Source organism: Amphiura filiformis, chromosome 1, assembly GCF_039555335.1.
Source record: "Amphiura filiformis chromosome 1, Afil_fr2py, whole genome shotgun sequence".
NCBI classification, from domain to species: Eukaryota; Metazoa; Echinodermata; class Ophiuroidea; order Amphilepidida; family Amphiuridae; genus Amphiura; species Amphiura filiformis.
Genome location: NC_092628.1, coordinates 37,921,471 through 37,944,741, shown reverse-complemented (window position 1 = coordinate 37,944,741; position 23,271 = coordinate 37,921,471). Strand labels below are relative to the sequence as shown.

Here is a 23,271-nt window from a genome sequence, read left to right as displayed (position 1 = left end):
ACACAAACGTCATTCGAGGCTCTGTCTCACCAGTTGCATTTACAAGGCCCTTGTTATAACCAGTGGTGGCGGATGATTTTTTCTGGGGGAAGGGTCACACAAGGTTCTGAACAGAAACGTCACATACGGACCAACCCACACTACCGAGAACCGCGAATGCCGAGAACCGCGAAAGCCGAGAACCGCTCTAGTTTCCAATTAAATTGACTTCTTCCCATTCCCTTCTTCCCATTAAGTTAGACTTCTTCGCAATCAAATATCCCCAGCAAGTCGTCACTGGCAATACTTGAACCCGGAACCTCATACACCAGAGGTGTACCTCAACCACTATGTGGTACCTGCTCTCATCATTTATAGCGTCCATCAAATCTTCGGACAGTTGAGATGTCAAACATAACCACTATGACCACCTGACGGGTAGCAAATGATACTAGAGCGGTTCTCGGCTTTCGCGGTTCTCGGCATTCGCGGTTCTCGGTAGTGTGGGTTGGTCCGTATGTGACGTTTCTGTTCAGAACCTTGTGTGACCCTTCCCCCAGAAAAAATCATCCGCCACCACTGGTTATAACAAGGGCCTTGTAAATGCAACTGGTGAGACAGAGCCTCGAATGACGTTTGTGTTTTCAGTCTGATTTCAGTTCCCTAACAGGTACAAAATTTACGCATTATCATTAGGCCTACCAAGTATTGTATGTCCTATAATCTCTTATGTATGACATGGATCTTTACCATGATTGTGCAAGCCAAAAAAATATCATTTCAATACCCCAAACATGCGTTAAAAAAAGACCATGTTTTACACATGCAACCTCAAGTTTGGACATATAATTTAATTTTCCTAAACCCTCATGCACGGGAAAAATCATGCCGCCACCATTGGTTATGACAAGGGCCTTTTAGGGTGCACACCAGTAAATAACCCCACTGACTTTCTGTACAGACAGGGGCCGGGAAAACAACTCAGTTCTTCAAAACTTCCCCTTTCTGCAAGCAGAAGGTCAGATGACGACATCCATTGTAAAAATTAATATATGGATTTCAGGATTTTTTTTCCAGAATTATTGTAAAAAGTTCAACCTATAACCCATACAGCTAACGCCACCTCACAAACAGCTTGGTGTTTCTGAAATGTAACACATTTTGAAAGTCGTCATAAAAAGTCGGATCCTGCTAAATTTACACAGACAATCTAATTTACAGGCCTAAATGATGATTAAATATGAATCAGGGCCTAATAGTTGCCTTTTAAGCCTTTTCTAATGTATTACATTAAGTCATATTGCACATTTCCTCGTTTCAAATACTGTTTTTTCCCTTCCAGGGTGTAGCTAGACTTCTCCGTACTCCACTTGCCAATTGTGCTTCTGGCTATTGCATTTAAGCTTAAAACTCTGATTATTATTTGTGCACAATTGATAGATTTTCACATCTAATCTTTTCAGTCACCATACGCCCTCTGTTTGTTAGCTTCCCAAGTGGACTACTGACTTTGGATTGCGGATAACTTTTTAACACGGGATTCTATGGAGAGTTAGGCCAATTTCTGGTCTAACTAAAATTGGTCATGATGTAATGCATCTTTAAATGAATCTGGCTTGTGATTGGTCCCCCAGATATCGTTATTGATTGAACAAATTCATCAGGATCGGTAGAGTAAACTAGTAAACCAGAGTTCGTAGTATCTGATCCAAGAAAATGCACTTAGCCTACTGTGTACGTTTCAACAACCACTGTTGTCTTTGTCAACACTTGATGAGGAGTGACTGCAATCTACTGACAACCAACGCTAGAGGGATATGTAAAATCAGGCGGTTTTTGGCGATTTTAGCCATTAAGCCCCCCCACCGCATAAATCTGAAAGCCCTCTGAGCCCCCTCCTGGAGACGCTATTGCAAAATCAATGGAGAGACACTATACTACCTTGTTTCTTAATAAAATGTAACGGGGTACATCAGGCAACTATGAGAGCCAAAAAGGCCTCAAATTGAGCAAAGAAAGACATTAATTTTCACGTGCATTTCAACCAAGACGCTTCATTAGTGGTGTTCGCCCTTAATGTCATATTATCATGACCGTTTTATTTTGTTTTATGTTAAGGGCTGGGGTATGAACGTTTGGACAGTATTTATTGTGGGACATTAGAGCACATCAGACATATCGAATTGCATTCTGAATACTAAGAATGTCCTGATATCAAATAATTTTGATTTTTTGAAATTCGCAATGTAATACACATTTTATGACAAATCATTAAAATTGATATTTTTGATATATAACAGTCCTCGAAGTAAATTTTATAAATTTAATAATACATTCTATATGAGTTGGGAGGAAATTCAATTGAAAATTTTGACCTTTCGTATTGAAGATATGGATTCCCCCCAAAATAGGTCTTTTTGGGAAATAAAATCCATATCTTCAATATGAAAGGTCAAAATTTTCAATTGATCGTCGGCTTTTTCCTCCCAGCTACATACACTTTAAGAATATGTCATTAGATTTATAAAATTTACTTCGAGGACTGTTATATATCAAAAATTTGAAAAATATCAAATTTTAATAATTTGTCATAAAATTTGCATTATATCGTGAATTTCAAAAAATGAAAATTATTTGATATGAGAAAGACATTCTTCGTATTCAGAATGCAATTCGATATGTCTGATGTGCTCTCATTTCCCACAAAAAATACTGTCGAAACGCTCAAAACGCTCATTCCAGATCCCTTAAGTATATGCAGGCAGTCGGCAACGAGCACAGCGCGGCTTGTGTGTACAGGCAAATTATGCATGCACTCGCTGTCCCCGAACGTTATGCATAATTAATGAGATTGCACATGGTCAGAAAAAAAATTCTCGCAAACGCTTATAATAAATTAATTTCTGAAATAATTCACGCAGATGCTTTAAAAAGAATATATTCTTGGTCCTCTGCTATCTAAATGTGAAAAATAAATTTTTTTAAAGCAGTTTTCGAATATATAAATCCAAGCAAATTTGGCAAATTTTTACAACGAGACGACATCTACATTGTGCTCAAATTCAACATGAATTATATCAAGAACATACCTGAAATTCACATTGTCAAATCTTATATTGTTATATTCCTCAAATATTGAGAGATATTTATGAATTTTTTTCTTATATAACTGGGAGCCACCCTATTTTGACTCGAAGTCCGTAAAGGTCAACCATGAAACCGATCGGAATTCTGGAGGTGTTTCGCGCAATTTGATTGGTTACTTTACGAGCAGAGGTCAACTTGAGACTTTGTTTACAATCATGAATCGACAAGCGCGACACAAATTGCGTGGATTTTCTCGCTAAATCTATGCTTGTACAGGCTATAATTTGACATAAAATTAAATGTTTTTAATGAAAAATCAACAGAAGAGTTGAATTCGAGACCGTATTGTTAACATGTTCATTATATTTGGCCTGTATCGACATTTGATTTTGAGTGTCCCCGCAAAGCAATCAATGTACGGCAATGCCAATGCCATGGGATGGAAGCTTACATAATTATTTACTGATGATGCAGTTCATGTTGCAATGTTTTTCTTCTTCTTCTCGTTTTTATGATTACTACAAGCAATTTTGTTCATAATTTTTCGTTGGTCAAGTTGTTAACACTGTCATAGTTGCCCTTTTTGTTGTTGTTAGCTACATTTCTTCTGCTTCATGTTGCACTAATCATATGCCAATTATTTTATTTTATTTAACATGCATTTCATATTGCTGGATCATCAATTTTCAGTAAATGTAACTTTATGCATGTATTAAAGAATGGATACATCCCTGGTCAGCGTTTCGTTTTACAAGTTTTGTTTTAAAGTTGAATATTGTTCAAGTTATATTTTAACCTATTATGTTGTTGTTTATTGTTGAGACCAAACCATGGAGATTCCCAGCTGATGAGTGCATCTTGCACTTCTGCAACAGCTTTTTTTTTCAACTTCATCATTATGTGATGCAATCCCAAAATAAAACATATTCGGACATTTCAAACTGATAAGCACAATCACCATTTCACCAGTTTGCATTTTGGTCGAATATCCTCAATCCAGCCAGACCACTGATAATCGACGATGGATATGAGGATAGAACGTGGAGCTATCTCAAAACGGGTCAGGATCGGTGAAGCATGACACCGTGTAAAGCAAAATAAATTTCGGTAACATTTAAACTTTGAAAATTAACGATGATTGAATGACTGAAGGAGTTATAGTTTTGTGTCGTCCTGGATAGTAGATTTCTCAATCAAGTTTGCATCACATAATGATATCAAAAAGTTCTGCAGAAGATCCCTCTCCAAACGGCAGTCTCAAATAACCAAGAAAATGGGATCGAAACAGTTATTGCATGCAAAAAAAAGGACAAGTAAATTTTTCTAACCACGACCCAAATTATTTGGCATGAAATAACATTTAAAATAAGATGCATTCAATAACTGTCCTGGGTAAAATCTTTTATCTATAGTACAACTCAAGTTTGGTAGTGACGTCAATATGTTTTGCGCTACTAACTGCCCTTCTATGTGTGCATGTACGCTATGCGGGACTATACGTACCTCCATTGTACGTCACTACCAAATTTGAAGCAAACTAATGTATATATATCCGCCAAGTACCAACAAACATACAATTTCTGAAGTTGCTTAGGTGAGAACCAAAAAACATGTTATAGAGACCAGGAAGACTCAGCTTTAATTTTTTCCAGCAGTATGAAATTAGAAATTTTGTTTATGGGTCTCAAAATGGTCAGAATTTGAAAAGCATAAGTCTCAAAATTTTCATTACCAAAAATGTTCAGCTTCTTCGACGGACTAACCCTTCTTGGCAAGTCCGTCCGCCTGTAGAACAAGTTTTATTAATGGTTGATGAATCGACATAATGTGGAAAAAATCTAATCAGCTAAAGGAAATCAGCTTCAATATAATTTCGTGTGTATATTTGAGCCTTTTTCATTTCTATTTTTAGACGGATTCAAAGTTTCCATTTCAAGACACAGTACATTAAAATAGTCAAAATAGTACAAGGTATCATTTTTTAAAGAACTTGTCAAGTGTTTATTAAAACCATCAAAAAATACAAACAAATATAAGTTATACACATACAATAAAAGCTGCATACTAGGTTAAATATCTTGTAATAAAAACAACATTTTTTTGGCAGGAATGTTACATTTTTTAAGCACACACACAAGTATGAAGGCACTGTTTAATCATACAAAACGAGGTATACTGTTTAGTAGTAATGAAAGCCCATTATGGCTAAAATGTTCTATTGAACACAAAATCATGTCAACACTAAAATTTAAGGCCCTGACAATTAACTTCTTGTTAATAAGGCTCACTTAGTGGCGTAGCCAGGGGCAAAGGGGGCAGCACCTTTTTTGTACTTTTTAGCCCATTTTCATCCCCTTACTCCCCTTAAAAGTTTGCTTGTTCCTCTTGTTCCCCCCCCCCCCCGAAGTGCTGGCAACGCCACTGGCTCCACTGAATAAATACACAACATGAAACATCAATCATCAGTTATATTTCAATAAAATGCACTTGATAAAGTAAACTGCTAACATTTTACATATCTGTACTCGACCTAATTAACGCTTATACATGTAGGCGATGAAAAAAACCCTGTTTTTTACGGTCCTGACAGACGCAGTATTTTGGATAATTTTTTAAATCATGTAAAATCAGCTGCTTTGCATCAACATTAACTAATTTGGGCTGGAAATGTTTAGAAAATAAGGTTGCAATTTCTTTTTCAGATTTGTCACATTTTGGTGGAATTTTAATGTACCGTAATTAACTAAAAACCAAAAAAAAAAGCCCCTACTTGAAAGGTCTCTCCGCCCGTAGAATGGGGTTTTACCAGCTGCCTTATTTCCTAATGAGCCCAGATTTGGAACCTTCAGACACTTGTTTATTTCTCACTTTCCTTTCACAGAAATGACTGAGCACCCTCTCAGTGGCGTAGCGTCATAGGGGCACGGGGGAGGGCACATGCCCTCCAATCGATTGCAAAATTTAAAAAAATCCCATAGTAAAATTGCCAAAAACAGCTTGTGCCCCCTCCCCATGAGATTCGGTGAGCCCACTGACCACCCTAGCGTTAATTAGGATGAATATGGTATGTTCAATCTAAACCCTCTTAAAACAATGTTACAATGATTTGTGCTGGTAACCAACACAATATCAAATGAGTTTGCAATGTACATACATGTACTTCAGATTGGCTGGAGAATGAGATGAGGCTTGTTATTGCAAACAATATAAAAATACAAATGATACAAAAAATATAACTATTAAAATGTACAAGATGGGCATTTAAACCCCTTTGGTTGGTTAGCACCTTACTATGAAAAATATAGGATGAGAGTTGTAAACCCATTACTTGGTTGGTTAGCACCCTTTATAAACAATATGACAGTAGTATTACCCATGTGCAATTCATGAGTTTAATGAGGTTGGTTGGTTCATTTAGCACCAGAACATTTATCCATGGAATGTATATTTTCTACTTTTTCAAAATATTACTTTTGAATGTTTCCAATGTGTTTGATAATGACAATATCAAACTATAACACGTCTTAGTTTTAAGCTGCAATTGGTACACGATTACAATATCTTACTGAATAGCACACTTACAAAAAATCAACAATGTGAAAAAACATGTAAACCAGTCTTCATGTTAATTTTTGTTTGCCACACAATATACCGATTTTGCAAATCGGGGTGCGTTTCACTGTATAGGCCTACAGCTGCAAGCATTCACCTTCAACACTTACACTGTACACCCACTTAAAAATATGCGTATAAAATGTCTTGACTTGTTTTCGTCAATGACTGCACCATGAAAACACTTTAGTTGGCAAGTTATATGACAAGTAGACTAAATCATTACAAATGCATGTGGCAAACAAAATTCAGAAAATACATGTTTGTTTCACACATCATACCTTAATGTATGTTAGTTATTACATGCAAAAAGTTTATACAACACATACAAAGATAATATTAAAATGTTATTTACAATGTCTTGCGGCAGCCAAAAGCTTCCTCAAAAAAACCTTGTGTAAAATCACACAAATTTTACACAAATCACAAAGTGCATTTAAAACCAAGTCAGCAAAGCAATAATGTGTGATTTGCATAAAAAATATATTCCTATTTAAATGTAAGTTTTCACTGATAGCTACTGAGCGCATTGGCCCCTATACGCAGCTGATGGAATGTACAAACAAGACGTACTATAAATAGCAATATGCATACTGTTTATACGGTACGTCACTTATTCAATAAACACACTCAGGCGGCGTATTTTTATTCAGCACATGATCAGTGAGCTCACAAATAAAACCAGGGATACCTGGTTTTATTATGTTAAATTTTACTGTAATTAAAACACACAAGGTTTGGTCTTTCACAGGGCATTTATGTACACCAATGGCCATTACAATAGTGCACAAAGTGGAAATTTGAACAAAATTCCGGGCGTTTATGCTGTGGAGCAAATCACACATGGCTTTAACCTAGTCATAATAAAAGTCATCATCAACAAAGTCATAATCGTCATCATTTACCCTTTTACCAGAATCAAAATCTCCAACAGCATCAGAAGCCTCCTGTAGCCAATCAAATTCTTCTCCATATTCATCACTTTCACCATCATAATCACTTTCAATCTCTGTGTCATCATCAGAATCATTTTGCTCAATTACTATGTTTTCATTACTATTTCTACCATTATTATTTGGCTGTTCTGGTACATCATCAGAATCATATTGCTCAATTGGTAGGTTTTCATTACTATTTCTACCATTATTATTTGGCTGTTCTGGTACATCATCAGAATCATTTTGCTCACTTGGTAGGTTTTCATTATTATTTGGCTGTTCTTGTACACTTTCAATCCCTTTGTTATTACAATTTACACATTTACACCCATCACAAAATCGCCCGTCTAATTTGCAAGAACAACGTTTTAAACATTTATTTATCTTGCACCCACATGTTTTTTTTACACGGGGAATACCTGCATCAACATTTCTGTTGCTTGCATCCATATTACCTTGGCCAGGCACGTCGGGTTTGTTGGCACAATTTTTACAACGGCAATTAATACAAAAAATCCCATCCTTTTTACAAGAGCAATATTTAAGGCATTGATTTACCTTGCAACCGCAACCACGTCTTGTTAAATGATGTACGTTCTTTTTAATTTTTTGAATGTTTTCTTCCGAATCCCATACAACAGAAACTATATTATTATCACCTTCAGTATCTACTTTCCAGCCATAAATATTAATATTTGGGTATTGAAATTCTTTGATACATGCCATGCCCCACACCGATGACACCCAACATGTTCGCTTCCAATGATATTTAAGGGCTTCATCTGAGGGTAGGAGCTCATCCTCATATGTGCCATTCCATGTCGCTCTTCGAATTGTCGAAAGATATTTGGAATGTTGTTTATAAATATCATTTTCAGGTTCATGCATATCATCGAACAGTTCTATTGGTGAATTATACCTGTTCAGGCTAGCCCTGTTGCGGTCAAAATATATGCACCCTATTAATCTATACATGGCCAACAAACCCTGATCACTTACATCATCATCAGTTTGACATAGTTTTCCACACATTACTCCCTCGCCTTTGGTGATGAAAGAACAGTACTTAAAAAATGTTTTTAGAAATTTAATTTTTCCAACATGAACAAAATAGGACACAAAATCACAGCCACTAGTTATAAATAACACCTGAAACATTTTAAAAATATCCATGGACTGTATATGATCACTATTTACTATGCATGTTATGTCACTGTCCTGTAAAATGGCTTCGCGTAAAGCATTTATATGTAGAAAACGAGGTTTGAATGGGTCAACTCTGAATTGTATAGCTACTTCCTTGTCCCCATAATCAATGGGTAAAGCAATCATCCCAATATCTCTATCAACTGAATAAATATGAACATTTCTACATTTGGTTTCACATACATGTAACCAGATCTGTGTGTCTGACTCCTCATGGTTATGGGAAAAATGCCTCGCAACTTCGGGTTCTAATTGATCCCCTGACTGATGAAGTGTGATGCAAACACCAACTTGATTGACTCTATATAAAATACCACGATTGAAGCCGCCAGATGTTATAAAAATCTGATCATCTCTTGTCATTGCAGGTGGTACCATATCTATAAAGGCATATGACAAGTAATTACACAAAAGTTCTCTGTTGCTTCTAACTTTGATAAATTTACTCCAATTTGTGGGAAGTTGAGTATCATTAAGTATATTATCATATTCGTCTGCGTCGTCATCATCACTTTTACCATCTCGCCTGTTTCGTTCTATACCTTTGGGGGAAGTTCCTTGAGAACACACCTGATCAAACAGAATACGAACTTCTTTGTAACCATGCCTTTGAAAGTATGGCTTAACCCAGCGAGAAACAATGAATTGTGCGTAATCTTTAAATGTGCCCATATTGATGGGGTGGGTATAAATTATATTCATCCCCTCAGCAATTAAGCATGCACCATTAGCTCCAAAGGGGAGATCAACTGACACAGGTGAATAATTGTCCCCAAAATGCTTACAGAAAAAATCATAAATAACAGATTTTGTGCCTTTATATGGGAGTCCAGCAGAAGTGCAAATAGCCCTCGGTGTCTCTAAAAATTGACATAACTGATGTACTGGCATATTTGTTGCTTCCGACTGTGCAATTGTGCGTTTGTAACATTGCGTGATAATCCGCTTCTCCTTTTCTACCAAATCATATTTACGTTTTGAAAGTTTCTCTTTGCTAAATGTTTTGAGGTTATTTCTACGTAAAACTGCCTTTGCATTGCTATTTTCTCTTAAGATGCGACTTCTGATAAATTCTTCATATGCCGATTGCCCCTTATCACGAAAGCCAAGCAAACCTATCTCCTGGGCTCCCACTGCACGCATCAATGTAAAAATATGAAATAAAGCATCATCCTGATCTTCACTGAAAATCAGTGTTTCCGAGACAGCTGAGTAAAAAGTTGTGATATTTTTAAACTCGGTACGTATTACAGAAGGTGACAAGTCTCTATACAAAACACCTTTTCTATTTGACCAAACTTGCTTGCAAAAATTATCAATTAACTCTGCTTGAAACTGACAAGTCTGAGATGTTTTTGTAATGTTTGAAGGCAAACCTCCCTTCAGAATCATTTTGCAATCCCTGTTAATGGTCATTTCATGGAGCTCATCCAAGGCTACACATGACATAGCTAACCCAGTAATGTTACTCACAAAGGCTCCATTCTTAAAATGTTGGAGTACATAGTCTGGTAGAGATTGCATATGACCAAGATGAATGGGAATAAGTTTAGCATAATTTTGTCTATCAAAGGCATGAAATATTGGGGCCATTTTCTTCAGTGCACTAACTCGGAGATCCCAATTACCAGACCGGATGGCAAGCCACAATTCTAAGTATGCAAAACACTCAACTTTCAAAAAATTATTCCAAAACTTAAATGTTTTACATCTTGCACACATGAGCTCACAAAAAGCAGCAAAGTCCTTTTGAAGGTTTGGAATCAAAGTTGCCTTGATTTCATTTTGCTTATCGACAAATGCTGACAAACTTGAAAATGACAGTGCATCATCCCCTTGCTCATTTTGTAATGAGTTGACAACTGCAGCAACTTTCTCTATCACATCATCACTTTGCATATCACATTCACTATGTGTAAGTTTACCATCCCGGTATGTGAGGAAAGTTTTAATTTGAAACAAATAAATTGCTTCGTATACTTGCAATATAAGGCGATGTGTCCGTTTAAATATACTGCATGCTTGAGATTTGGCAGCTGCTGTTTTGTGCACTCTTTTGGCAATTTCTTTTAGGCCTGCGTCCCAATAAATTTTCATCAAAACTTGTTGAAAATTTTTAAGTACATGCCAATCTCCTATGAATGGAATTATCCAGTCTAAAATTTTTCCATATTGCAATTTCAATAATGTGATGTAATGGTAAGTTTTTTGATCTCCTACAAAAACTTGATGATTTAGTTGGCGCCCTATTTTGAAAGACTTGTAAACACATTCAAAGACATGTTTCATTGTTGAAACTGTATCAGCCTTTTCATCTAAAACTGTAATATAAACAAACTTGGTTTTTTCAGGTGGCACTTCCATTTCCAAAGCTAGCTTAACTTTAAGACCAGGAACACAAATTGATGTCTTTCCTATATGTTTGGTGTAACGTTCCAATATATACAGAAACACAGAAGCAGTTAAGTCAGCAGATGCTTTGTAATCTTCACTTGATTGCAAAAAGTTTTCAAATTTTAGTTGACTTTGAATGAATGTATTGTACATTGGCATTTCAAAATTAACATCCTCAGAATTATCAACAAAATAATCATTTGGTGTTTTACGCACAGATGGTTTTTTCATCTTTGATCGCTTAACTGGTGGGCAATTTAAGAAATTCTCCTTTTCAGATGATGATCGCTTTAATCGCTTCCTCCTTGACGCCAGCGGCTCAGCAGCCAAATCGTCCGACTCAGTACTAGCACTTTGCCTTGTCGATTGAGGCTCAGAAGCCGAATCATCCGACTCACTACTGGAACTTTGCCTCGTCGATTGAGGCACATAATCCAAATCATCTGACTCACTACTGGAACTTTGACGCCTCGTCGCTTGAGGCACAGACGCCAAATTATCTAACTCACTACTGGAACTTTGCCTCATTGTTTGAGGCACAGAAGCCAAATCATCTGACTCACTATTGGGACTTTGCCTCATTGTTTGAGGCACAGAAGCCAAATCATCTGACTCACTATTGGGACTTTGCCTCATTGTTTGAGGCCCAGAAGCCAAATCATCTGACTCATTAGAACATTGCCTTGTTGGTTGAGGCAGAGATGCTGAATCAACAGGCTCATTATTTGGAACTTTCATCATTTCACGTGGTTGTAATTTCTCTGATGGCTTTGGTTGTTGTGCCATCACAGATGTTCCATGCCAGCTGCGGTCCTTGTCAGAAGTAACAACAGCATAAGGTGCATGAAAATCAACATTATCTACACTGACAACAGTAAATGTGTTTGGAATTAATCTTTCCAAAATTTCTTGTTCACTTTGTTCTTTATTTACATGTTCCAAAAATCGCTCCAGTGTGTCATTTGATGTACTAAAACCCATCTGGTTAATTAATTGTAATAATTTTGAGGATCTAGACAATCTTTTCACACAGTTTGCTGTAATGATCTGTAACGGATAGTTGTATTCTTTATTGATAATAAATTGTAGTGTCAGAACCAAATTAACACGTCTAACAAACCGCAGTCGTCCAAGTTTGGACTCTTCACTTGGGAAATGGATGTACTCCTTGTCAAGAGTTACTGGATGTTTAGTGTAAATTATTTCCTCCACTGAATTCATTGTCAAGAGACAAATTAAATTCCAAATGATGGGTTCAATCTTGGTAAGAATGTCATTATAATCAAAGTTTGCAACCGACTGTGGTTTCTGTACGTAACTATCATTTATCAATTTTGCCTGAGAGATTAGTTTTTTGTTAATTGTAGTGCCTAAATAGTGTACCATGGTACACTGGTTTGGTTCTCTATTAATTTGCCCATCAGAATTTGTAATGTTGTCTGCACTCTCGTGCCTTAACCTTCCAAATCGCTCAGCAGTGAGTGCATGGTGCAATGCAAGTTTATAATTTATTTGAGAATACACTAACATAGTACCTAACTTGAAGTTGGTTTGACCATCTGATTGTACAATGTGAACATTTACAAGTTTGCCAAACTGTGCGACTATTGATGACAGCAACCACCTGCGGGTTTTCTTTTCTTTTATGCATAAGTATGGGTCATTGCCAACATGAGCATCTACCCTATTACAATAATACTCATACACATCTTTTAATAAAGTGGCTTTGTTACCTTTGAATAAATGAATCATATGAAAGTACACATCAATTAGGGCAGATGATGGAGAATCCTCCTGGTCAATATTTTTCATATCATGAAGCTGCTGCTCTAAAACAGAAAGAGAGTCAGCCACTTTACCATATTTGTATGCAGTAAGGTAACAAGCATTGCACAGAATTTTTTCAGAATTTAACATTAAACCATGAATAGAATTCAAGTAAGCCAAACCAGCTGATGAAAGTGAACTAGTCTTGCGCTGCTGTTTCTCTTTGACTGAACACGAACAACAATCACACAAGACTGTTCGGACTTTCACATACAATTGGCAATAATGGTTATGGCAAATATATTGTGTTTTATCATTTTGAAACTGAACAGACACATCAAAATATTTTGCAATTTGATCACAATTATCATGTGTTAACAAATGATGTGCCTCGGAACACGATGTGCTGCTTTTTGCGTCTTTTAGCACACAATTATTTCCATTTCCCTCTGTACTTCCCTCCCCCCTTTTTTTATTTTTTTTAGGTGTGTTTACTTTCTGCCCTTTTGCCCGTTTGCTGTACCTTTGTCTGCAACTGTTGCATATACAGTTGGTATCTTTGATATTAGGTTTTTTCTTTTTGATTTCAGTAATAGTTGCATCCCCTTTAATGTTTACAATGTGTGTCCAACGATCACTGTTTTTATTACAAATATAACATGGCCCACATTCACTATTACCACAAGGCTTGAGTGTTGTGGAGCTCTTCTCTGGATTCACCCCAGCAACTGTGTGATGTGGATGGCAGCTCCATCTGCTGGAAACCGAAATTCGTCAGCTTTGTGTTGTTCAGTCTCCTATATTGTACAGAAAGAAAGAAATTAAATTTTGTTAAGCATTAAATACAGATGCAAATCTTATGCAAGTACCATATTTGTTCCATTAACTGCCCAGGGTGCTTAACAAAACCAATTTGGGTGAGCGCTTAATTTTTACATTGTTTAGGCCAACAATACCTATATAAAGACCCAAAATATTCTTCACATGCTTCAGACCATGATTCAGATTTGCATGGGCAGTTAATAAACTAATATCATAGTTGCTTGTTGCAAAGTGACTGGGTGGGCGCTTATAGGGGCATGAGCGGTTAATGGAATGAATATGGTAATTACGCTTCATGCTTCTTGATAGCTTTTTCTGTCACTAAATCTCAAATTTAAACAAGGATTCAACATTCAAACAAGACACTCACAGATTTTTATGACACAATTTTTCTTCAATAGACCTTTGTCCTTGATATCATTGAGCAATCAATATTAAATGTTCGAGAACCTTGCAGCAATAACTGAAATATTGAATGTTTGCAAGTTTACAATGTATCTGGCTAAGTAAAAAAAAATGTTTGGTTGCCCTCAGAGAACGACTCAAAAAATCAGAAATTTACTGTTTTCTACTTGCTTTTGCCCACTGAACTGAAACCTACAAATTAAAATGCATGAACTGTAATAACAAGGACAAATCAATGTATTCCTTTACCTGTTGGTCCCCAAATAAAAGTTGAAGTATGTTCACTTCTTCAGTGTTGTCATCTCTCTGCTGTGGCTGTATGGTGGCATGGCGGTTCATCTCAGTCATCTGGCTTAACATTAATTCATGCATTGTTGCTGGAGACAGCTGTAAAACATAATAAAAAAAAATCATAAAAAAAATTGTAAATTGTGCACTTCTTAACTTCATTCCATGCCAATTGCCAACTCACCCAAATTTCTGAAAAGTTGGCAGGTGACCCTTCAGAATCATGTTACTTCATCAAAGTGTTCCATTTTAGTCACAATGAATGCCTTGAAAATGGCAAATGGATAGCCCATGTCATTCTGTACTTCATTTTGCCAAGACCCCCTCTTTTCCTCTCACGCCGCTGAAAAGTTGAGTGTTTATGTGTCCGACCCAACCAAAACTTGACCAGGATTTGGCCGGGAAGTGTCATTTTTAAAGCAACATTTTAGTTGCAAGTTCCGGTCATCCCCGGGTACCCAGGCGCAGGGATATCAAATGATTAGTGCATATTTTTATAAACATTTTTATGTCATAATGAAGTCACTAATAGAAACTGAAAAAAAAGGCAACTTGATATAAAAAATGCATCAACAATTTGACATACCTGCTTGTTTTTGTGTCTGTTACGCCGTTTCTTGATCTTCTTTTTCCGTTTCTTCTTCTTCTTTCCTTTCTTCTTCTGCTGAACATATGCTGAAGCTTGATAAGGTACGGGAGTGATGACCGGCACATGTGGAATTGGACAGGGCGAGGCTGGAATATGCCCAGGCAGTGGCAGAACCAAGACCACATCCTTGGCGGGAGGAAGCTGTTTCCATCCTATACGAGAGTAACCATCACCACCAAAAATGTTGTACACTCGTGGTTTTTTACTACATTTTCGGACGGGAGTATGATTCTGTCCTGCAATTGGTGTTCCATAGCTCTCATGCATCTTTGTCTTTTCCTTTGTCTTCTTTGTCTTCTTTTCCGTCTTCTTTGTCTTCTTTTCCGTCTTCTTCTGCACCAGTGGTATCATGCAGTATGGAACCCGTATCTTCGGTGTTTCACGCTCACGACATGCCAAATATGAGTCAAGATCATTTGCAAATTTACGATACCCTATCTCATCTAGATGAAGACCATCGGAGAGGTCTCGATAGTCCACTGATGTGCGAATGAATTGCACTTTCTGCAAATTACATAGCTTGTTTAATTCATAGTTATATGTTCTTACAACAAAACTGTCCCGAACAAAAAGTTCTGAAATGCAGATCGTAGCAAACGGGAACTTCCCTTGCACAATTCTAATGAGTTCTCTGTATTCTCGGATAAATCGGGTTAAATACCCACAGTTAGCTAATGAATTGGTTCCAACATGGAGAATAACATAGCTAACATCGGCTTGCACTGGCTTGTTACGTAAATATTTGGAGAGTCTGGCAATAGTTGCACCTGGCTTTGCAAAAACTTTATACTCGATGTTGCCAGTGGCGATATGGCCAAGATCTTTCTGTAGGTGTGCGGTCAACGAATCGCCGTAAATATGAACCAGACAAGATGGGGGCCCACCTGGATCTGGTGGTGACCTGTGGGTGAAAATGATACACAAAAAATACCAAAGATTAAAATCCTAGTCTGTATAATACTAAATAGTATAGTACCGGTACATGTACTATAAAAATGATCAATTTAAAAACATTTTTCATTTATTACAATCCAATCAACACACAGATCCACTGTGCCAATTTTTTTCCTCCGGTAAATATAAAGGAAATTAAAACGAAATATTATTGAGCACAAGGTACATGTATGCTTTTAAAAATTGTGGCACAGCCTATGCACAGCTGTTGTGTCATTGCCAATTTGTCTGAATTTATTTCATTTTAAAAACACTTTATGAAGTACAGGTACGGTATTTATGTTTGTTATAAATGAAACTTTCATGAAAATTCTCAATTTGAGCAGAGCTCTGCTGCAAAAAAATTAGTTTGTTATCCTTAATATGCAAACCACAAACTAATGTTTATCTCTTCAAATCACAATTTTTTTTCAAATTACCTGTGAATGATCCTAGGATCATAGCACTTCTGAATAGGTCCAGTGGTTCTCTAAAGTCGCTGAAAACTTGTTAACAAATTAAAAAAAAAATTTTTTTACCGATATCCGATCCAATACCGATATTGCAAATATTGGGCCGATACAATATTCGATCCGATATTCGGTTGAGCCCTAAAAATAACCAAGAATTTTGATGCAAAAAATGAATTGCTTGTGCATGGTAACTTTTCAGGTAGATCAGGGTCTTATAGGCAGGATTTGCAGGCGACTTTGGTTGTGTAAATTTGCATGTTTGGCACGCTGTGCATGTAACTTTTCAACCACCCATCATCCACTTCATACAATATCGGCCCAGAAAATCGGGGCAAGTGAAAATAAAGAATAAATATTTTTTGAAAATAATGTGTGAATACACTGTGTTATTTCTTTTCGTGAATCCACAATTATCCTAACAGCAGAGTCAGAATCAGGTCATATCATTTTTTTTTTTAGAATCTGAAATCCTCAGAATGTTCAATGTACCATACACAATAAGTCAAAACTCTTTCCCCGTTTCCCAATAAAACCCCAAAATGTGAAAATTGTGCAAAATTTGTTGATTTTGCCCCCCCCTAAATTCACTTTGCCCCCCTGCTGCCCCCTTATAAGAATTCCCGACACCGCCACTGCCGACCGGCGCAGCTAGAACACTGAATCTGATTGAATTCTGTACAATATTCATAAACATTATGCATGCCATGTGTTAATCCCAGTGTAAATAGACTTCAATTGATTAACACAGCTTTCAACACCTGTACACGATTCAACCGACGTGAACCGTGATCGTACGGTATCACATATTAATGATATTTCAGTACAACACGAACACACAACTTTTGATTTATTTAGGATACCGTACTGTTCATAACATGCATAACACTGTGATTGCAACTGACCATCACGATCACGAGCGCATTACAATGTACATGGACGGTTGGATTCCCTTCCGCATTGCCATACTGCATCTAGCACTGTACGCAAAAATTCATCACACTTTTATGTCAGGCTGTGTCTATTGGTTTCATGTCATGATTCAATCAAACTTTCTACCATTACACTACAATGTACTCTACTCCGAACTATACAAAGTAATGTCTATACTGTGTGTATTTTAAAATAGGGAGAAGATAGGACCACTACACATGTATATCGCCAAAATATCGCTCACCGAGTCATATTTGAAGGGTCCAAAAGTGAGCTTTCTGAACGCGGAACAGTGTTAAATTTGGTATCGGTCGAAAGCTTAACATCTGTACTCTGTGAAAATATGCGAGAAAACTTGCTGAAATTCTTTATATGCAAGCGAGCCACCCCTTTTTGGATGCCACTTTTCGATAAAGAACATTTTTAATCACATTTTGATGGCCGATTTACGGCGATCAGGCCACGGAAAGCGGACAAAATTTCGATATTTCTAATCAGAAACAATGAAATATTTTACTCACCACGCCATCTTGGCACACACTGTCTAGAAACACTCGGTTTTTTCCCTATTTTACAGTCAGATTTTTAGATTTTCCACTTCGGATAGCCTCCTCTATTTGTCGAAGTTCATAATGTTTACGTGCTTTCAATCAGCACTTCGATACTCGCTCTCTGTCGATTGTAGTTAAACTCGACGTCTCTGCTTGTGTGCATGGTTCAATTGATCGTTTCGCGTGTACGAACGAACGCGTACTCTACGAACTTCGTAAAAGATGAGGTTGTAGTGGTGTGATTGTGAAAATAGGCAAATCTCGTTCGGTGTCTCACAGAACGAGAAAGCACGTAATTTGTGACTGAATACCTAATTAACGATCGAGTTGCGAGCTGCCTGTATGTCATATTACATGTTTCACATTTGTACGATTTTAAATAATTCTTTATCATGTTTATAGGACATGCTCTGTTATATTTTTATATCCTCTTTTCATTCTTGAAAAGATAGATAATGCTTTTTATTTCACCCATTGGGTATTTCTTTATTAATTAGTGTTTATATGGCGATTTCAAGTGGGATAATAACTCCTGGATGACGTAAGCATAATGTTGATAGATTTAAATATCATTATAAATAGGCACTTAATAATAATGATATTGAAATAAATTGATAAATAGATAAATTAATAGATAAATAAATAAAAGATATATAAGCCTAGATAAATAATAAATAAATGATAAACTAGGAGTAAATTGCAAACATTAAATATCTTAGAGCAAATGAGCATTTAATAAGTTTTTGCGACAAATATTTTGCCCCTTCTTGTACGTTTTATCATTATTTTATCTTTTACTAATTTTTTTTGGGACATGCTCGCTTATTTATTTTTTATGTGTTCCTCTTATCATTTGTGCAGTATTTCTTTATTTTTGTTTTAGTACAAGTGATCACTGAGTATGTTTAACTGTGGAAATATCGGTAGATAAATATCGGTAGATAAGGTGTTTTTTATGTCACCCTTGAGTATTATTTATAAGTGTATCAACATACATTTCACATGTCATGATGTTTCATTGTTTTATTTTAAAGCAATTCTTTATTGGGGTGCATGCTCTCATATATTAGGTGGGTTTTTTCATGTTCCTCTTGTCATTCTTGATAGATGGCTGTTTATTTATGTCGCGTGTTAAGTATTTTTTTAATTTTTGGTCGAAGTGTATAATTATCATCACATGCTGTACGCTGTTTATTTATTTCGCCCTCATTTTCTTTACTTTTGTTTTTAGATCTTTAGTTCTTTATTTTTGTTTCTGTGAATATCATCCGAAAAGTAGGCCTTCTGCACATTATGATTTTTCCTTGCTTTATTTAACTCTTTACTGGGGTGCATGCTCTCTGCTGGTTTTTTTTCATGTTCCTCTTATCATTATTGACAAGATAGCACCTGCTGTACGCTGTTTATTTATTTCGCCCTAAATTATTTCTTTACTTTTGTTTTTAGATTTTGAAGTTGATATCATGATATCACACGCTATGTTTTATACCAACCGCATTGTCTGGTTAAAGACAGTTCTTGTTTTAAATCCTGAATACAATGTCAACATTCAGTTCGTTCACCTCACAATGCGGTGCGATGTTATATAACTGTATATATTGCAGGGTTGCCAAACCCGCGATGTAATAGGCCTAGGTCAATAGGATGAGTTTTGAAGATTTTCCTCGCGACAATTTCCTGTCCTATAGACACCAATTGATGGTTAAGAAAAATATTGCATGACTTCTCAACATTGGCTTACGCGACTTCTGGTAGTTTTTTATCTCATAGAAACCAACGGTTGATAAAAAAAATATTGGGCAACTTTTCAATGATTTGACCCGCGGTTTGCCCTCATTTGTTTGGCAACCGTGGTCTGTGTTAAGTGAATATATTTCGGTAAGAAAATAATTATCATAGACCATGTAGACAGAACGGACAATAGTCATAGGCGCTCTCCTCCATTTTGAGAAATATACTTTCACACACACACTACATTTATAATTAAAATGATCAGCCTTAAAGTTTTACCTTTTACTGGGTTAAGCCAAACCTAAGTGGATGAAATATAAATCAACACTTCTGGCACTGATTGGTTTCCGTAGTTGTTATATGGAATACGAGCTGTCTGTAGCTACAAAATTGTCTGCAAATCGGCTTTTGCCGGGCCTCTCTTTTTCGGCGTTTTTTCTCATTAAATTAGGGTCCCGTTCAAATAAAAAATAAACTGGTGTCTAGATGTAATCACAGTTAACACACCAGGAAAAGTATAGAATATACAACAACCTAGTTACACCTGTAGACTGCGAACAAACATGCACCTGGCCAGACCTGGCCGTAAAACAAAGTGTTCTCCCTACGGATACCCTTAAGGGTCACACAATTAAATAATGGAGTAAAACAAAAGGGACATGGCCATTAAATACAGAGAAAACACAATGGGTCCAAATATTAATTGGTTGCTTGTTTTCATCATTTTAGCAATAAAATACACAGAACAGCCTGCTGATGGACGGACCTCTCCTTTTGCCTGCGATATCTTTATCAATTACTTCAGCAGTAGGAATCTTTGATAGTGTGACATGCCATTATCAAAGACACTTGAGAATTTTAATTCTCAAGTGTGTTCAAGATTGGACACAAAACATTTCACAAAAGATCCAAATTAGGTTGTATTTCAATTACGCCTTCGACAGTATATTTCTCTCTCGACCAAAAAATGTTGTAAAAATTCCCTTTTTGAAATTAGATTCATGTAATATTGCTCTTGTGTGTAATTAAATATCACAATTTGAACATGCTTATAACATATTTACATGAACAAGATGAAGGAATGTTGTGAAGTTTCAAGCCCTGGTTTTGAAAATTGCATAACACTAAATGCTAAATATGCTATGTGTGTAAAAACAGTATAATATCACAAGATGAAAAATAGTACGAAAACAATAGAATGACATTATCTTGTGGTTGCAAAATAAACCATGTTTTCTTTCATTGTATGGTATCACCAAGGGGCAAACTTGTATTAATTATGCTACATCAATTTTCACGGCTGAAAAAAAAACCACACTTTGATTATTTTAAGGGCCAAAAAATCGGAAAAGAATCAAAGGCTACTTTGTCTCAGGTGTGTGAGAAGCGTAGCCATACAATGCCATAGGGTCGCAATGTTGTTAGTTAATGTTGGCCACATTCTTTAACATCGCACACACATCCATGATGCATTTATATATTATTACATGAATGTTGTGGCAAATGTGGCGCGTTTTTTTATAACTTCAGCGTGAGCTGTTAATTATGTTAATTATATTATAATAATCACTGATCATGAATTCACTATCAAAGTGGTTACGTAACCGCTGACCCTGAGCCACGTTGGCACAGCAACCAGATCACGCTACAGCAAACATGGCGGCGACCAACTATGGACTCGTTGTGTTCTTTGCTGATTATCCCAAAGCTATTCGTCGCGGTGAAATCGCATTGAAATCAAACCATCTAGTGAGTTTTAAGTTCGACAACAATACTGGTAAATTTCTTGGTACAGTACAGGCTAGCCAGCGAAACAAAAACTACAAAGTAGAGGTAATTATTTCGCGATTTTTTATTGTAAAATTCGTCCGTACTCACTGTGTACTTTGTATAGGCGTCAGTCTTCCGAATTCTGCTACCCTATTTTTACGTAAGCGACGCTTGCTGTAGGTTCATAATTTCATTTCGTGAGAAGAAACCATTGATTGTAATGATTAACTTTACTGAAATATTGACACAAATTGTAAAATGAATGTGGTGATTTCGCCTGGCATCGTTGTAAAAGGGTCGGCATTGTCATTGCTTTGTGTTGTCTTCCATGTGATCATGATACGGGCGCGTTTGTGCGTGGTCGTGGTTGATACTGCGGAACCAGTGTTGCCATATCGTACTCAAAGTGCGCTAATAGCTGCACGGGCCGAATACTCCAGGGTTGCCAACTTCCGTGATGTACGCCTGATTGGGCGCACATTATATATTGTGATGGTACATAAACATTTGGTTGCTTCAAAATTAAATATGCCTTTATGAAAAATAGGGATTATTAATTATTGTAGCCCAGCCCGTTTTATATTATTATTTTCCACCATTACACTAATAGATTGGTTGACTTAAAAGGAATTTTTTGTTTTGTTTTTTCTGCAAAATGGTTTTTGTTCCACAAGCTTTTTATTCCAACATATTTTTATTTTCAAAGTGCATTATTAGAATGGAGGTTTTAATTCGAAAGAAATTTCTAAGACAATCATATGATCCGGCAGTCTTTCAAAAGGTTAATAGGCCAAAAATCTATTCAGGCGAAACGTTTTCAGATTACATCGGAACAAATATCTTTAGGATTAAAAACCTGTATTAAATAATATTGCACTTTGGATTAACCGTTCCGAAAAGGAAAAAAAACACCAAAATCCATATGGACTTTCCTATTTCTTTCTCTCTCAACAATTTAATAAAAAATATAAATTTCAGAACAGAAACAGGAACTTCTCCCATAATATGGAATTATTCCTTACCTTTTTTGTTTCAGGTTGACTTGAATGATGACGGCACTGTGTGTGGAGCCAGGTGTGAATGTGCTAGAGGGATGCACAAATGCCATCACATGGGAGCTGTACTCCTTCATGGCATTAAGTCTGTGTCATCAACAGACAAACTCTGCACATGGAACAGACAGGCAGTAGTCGACTCAGTCCGCACAGTTGATGAGATATTCCCACCCACCAGGCCGTTCAACCCCCTACAACGCCAACCCAACCAGGAAGACAGGAACTTCTATCGAGCGAAACTGAAATTAGATGGTGTCACATGTGGAATGCGATGGTTGCTTGCACCAGAGCCCAAAAAGTGCTCAGCTACCAGCCCCAACTGTTGATATGATTCTCGGCAGCCCGCGGTTTCTTCGCTCTCCAGATCAAGGTGGCTGCTTTCTGGATATGATCGAAGTGACACCAGAGCAGATTGCAGCAGTGGAGCAGGAGACACGGGGACAACGGGACAATTCGCTGTGGGGGATGTTCCGCAAAGGACGGATCACCGCCAGCAATTTCGGGCCGGTTATTGCAAATGTAGATTCGGAAGACAGCCATCCAAGTCGCTCCTGAAATCTCTCCTAGGAGAGTATGACCTCTCAGGACTGAAAGCCATACAATATGGCATACATCATGAGGTGTAGCTATCAAAGCCTATGAAGATGTGTGCGGTAATCAGGTAGCAGACTGTGGTCTGTT

General features: G+C 36.8%; 2 protein-coding genes and 1 pseudogene across 2 annotated transcripts; 2 read left to right on the top strand and 1 right to left on the bottom strand.

The window, feature by feature from the left end:
- Positions 1–23,271, top strand: part of LOC140146655 (sodium- and chloride-dependent glycine transporter 1-like) — a 115,719-nt pseudogene that overhangs the window by 8,789 nt on the left and 83,659 nt on the right.
- On the bottom strand, positions 13,591–18,014 carry LOC140146644 (uncharacterized). Its single transcript, XM_072168518.1, has 4 exons — positions 18,005–18,014; positions 15,085–16,048; positions 14,460–14,597; positions 13,591–13,780 (listed from the first exon to the last, which is right to left on the bottom strand). Exons 1-4 carry the CDS (start codon positions 18,010–18,012, stop codon positions 13,700–13,702), a joined length of 1,191 nt encoding a protein of 396 aa, XP_072024619.1. The 5' UTR covers positions 18,013–18,014; the 3' UTR covers positions 13,591–13,699.
- On the top strand, positions 21,361–23,248 carry LOC140146634 (uncharacterized). The gene is made up of 2 exons (XM_072168508.1): positions 21,361–21,598; positions 22,572–23,248. Exons 1-2 carry the CDS (start codon positions 21,422–21,424, stop codon positions 22,914–22,916), a joined length of 522 nt encoding a protein of 173 aa, XP_072024609.1. The 5' UTR covers positions 21,361–21,421; the 3' UTR covers positions 22,917–23,248.

Bases quoted from the DNA above. Each gene is read 5' to 3' on its own strand.
- LOC140146644 (XM_072168518.1), bottom strand. The intron at 14,598-15,084 runs GTATGTCAAATT...TATGTTTTACAG, and splicing joins ACAGACACAAAAACAAGCAG to CTGTCTCCAGCAACAATGCA. The intron at 13,781-14,459 runs GTAAAGGAATAC...TGTACAATATAG, and splicing joins TTTTATTTGGGGACCAACAG to GAGACTGAACAACACAAAGC.
- LOC140146634 (XM_072168508.1), top strand. From the start codon at position 21,422: ATGGCGGCGACCAACTATGGACTCGTTGTGTTCTTTGCTGATTATCCC. The intron at 21,599-22,571 runs GTAATTATTTCG...TTTTTGTTTCAG, and splicing joins ACAAAAACTACAAAGTAGAG to GTTGACTTGAATGATGACGG.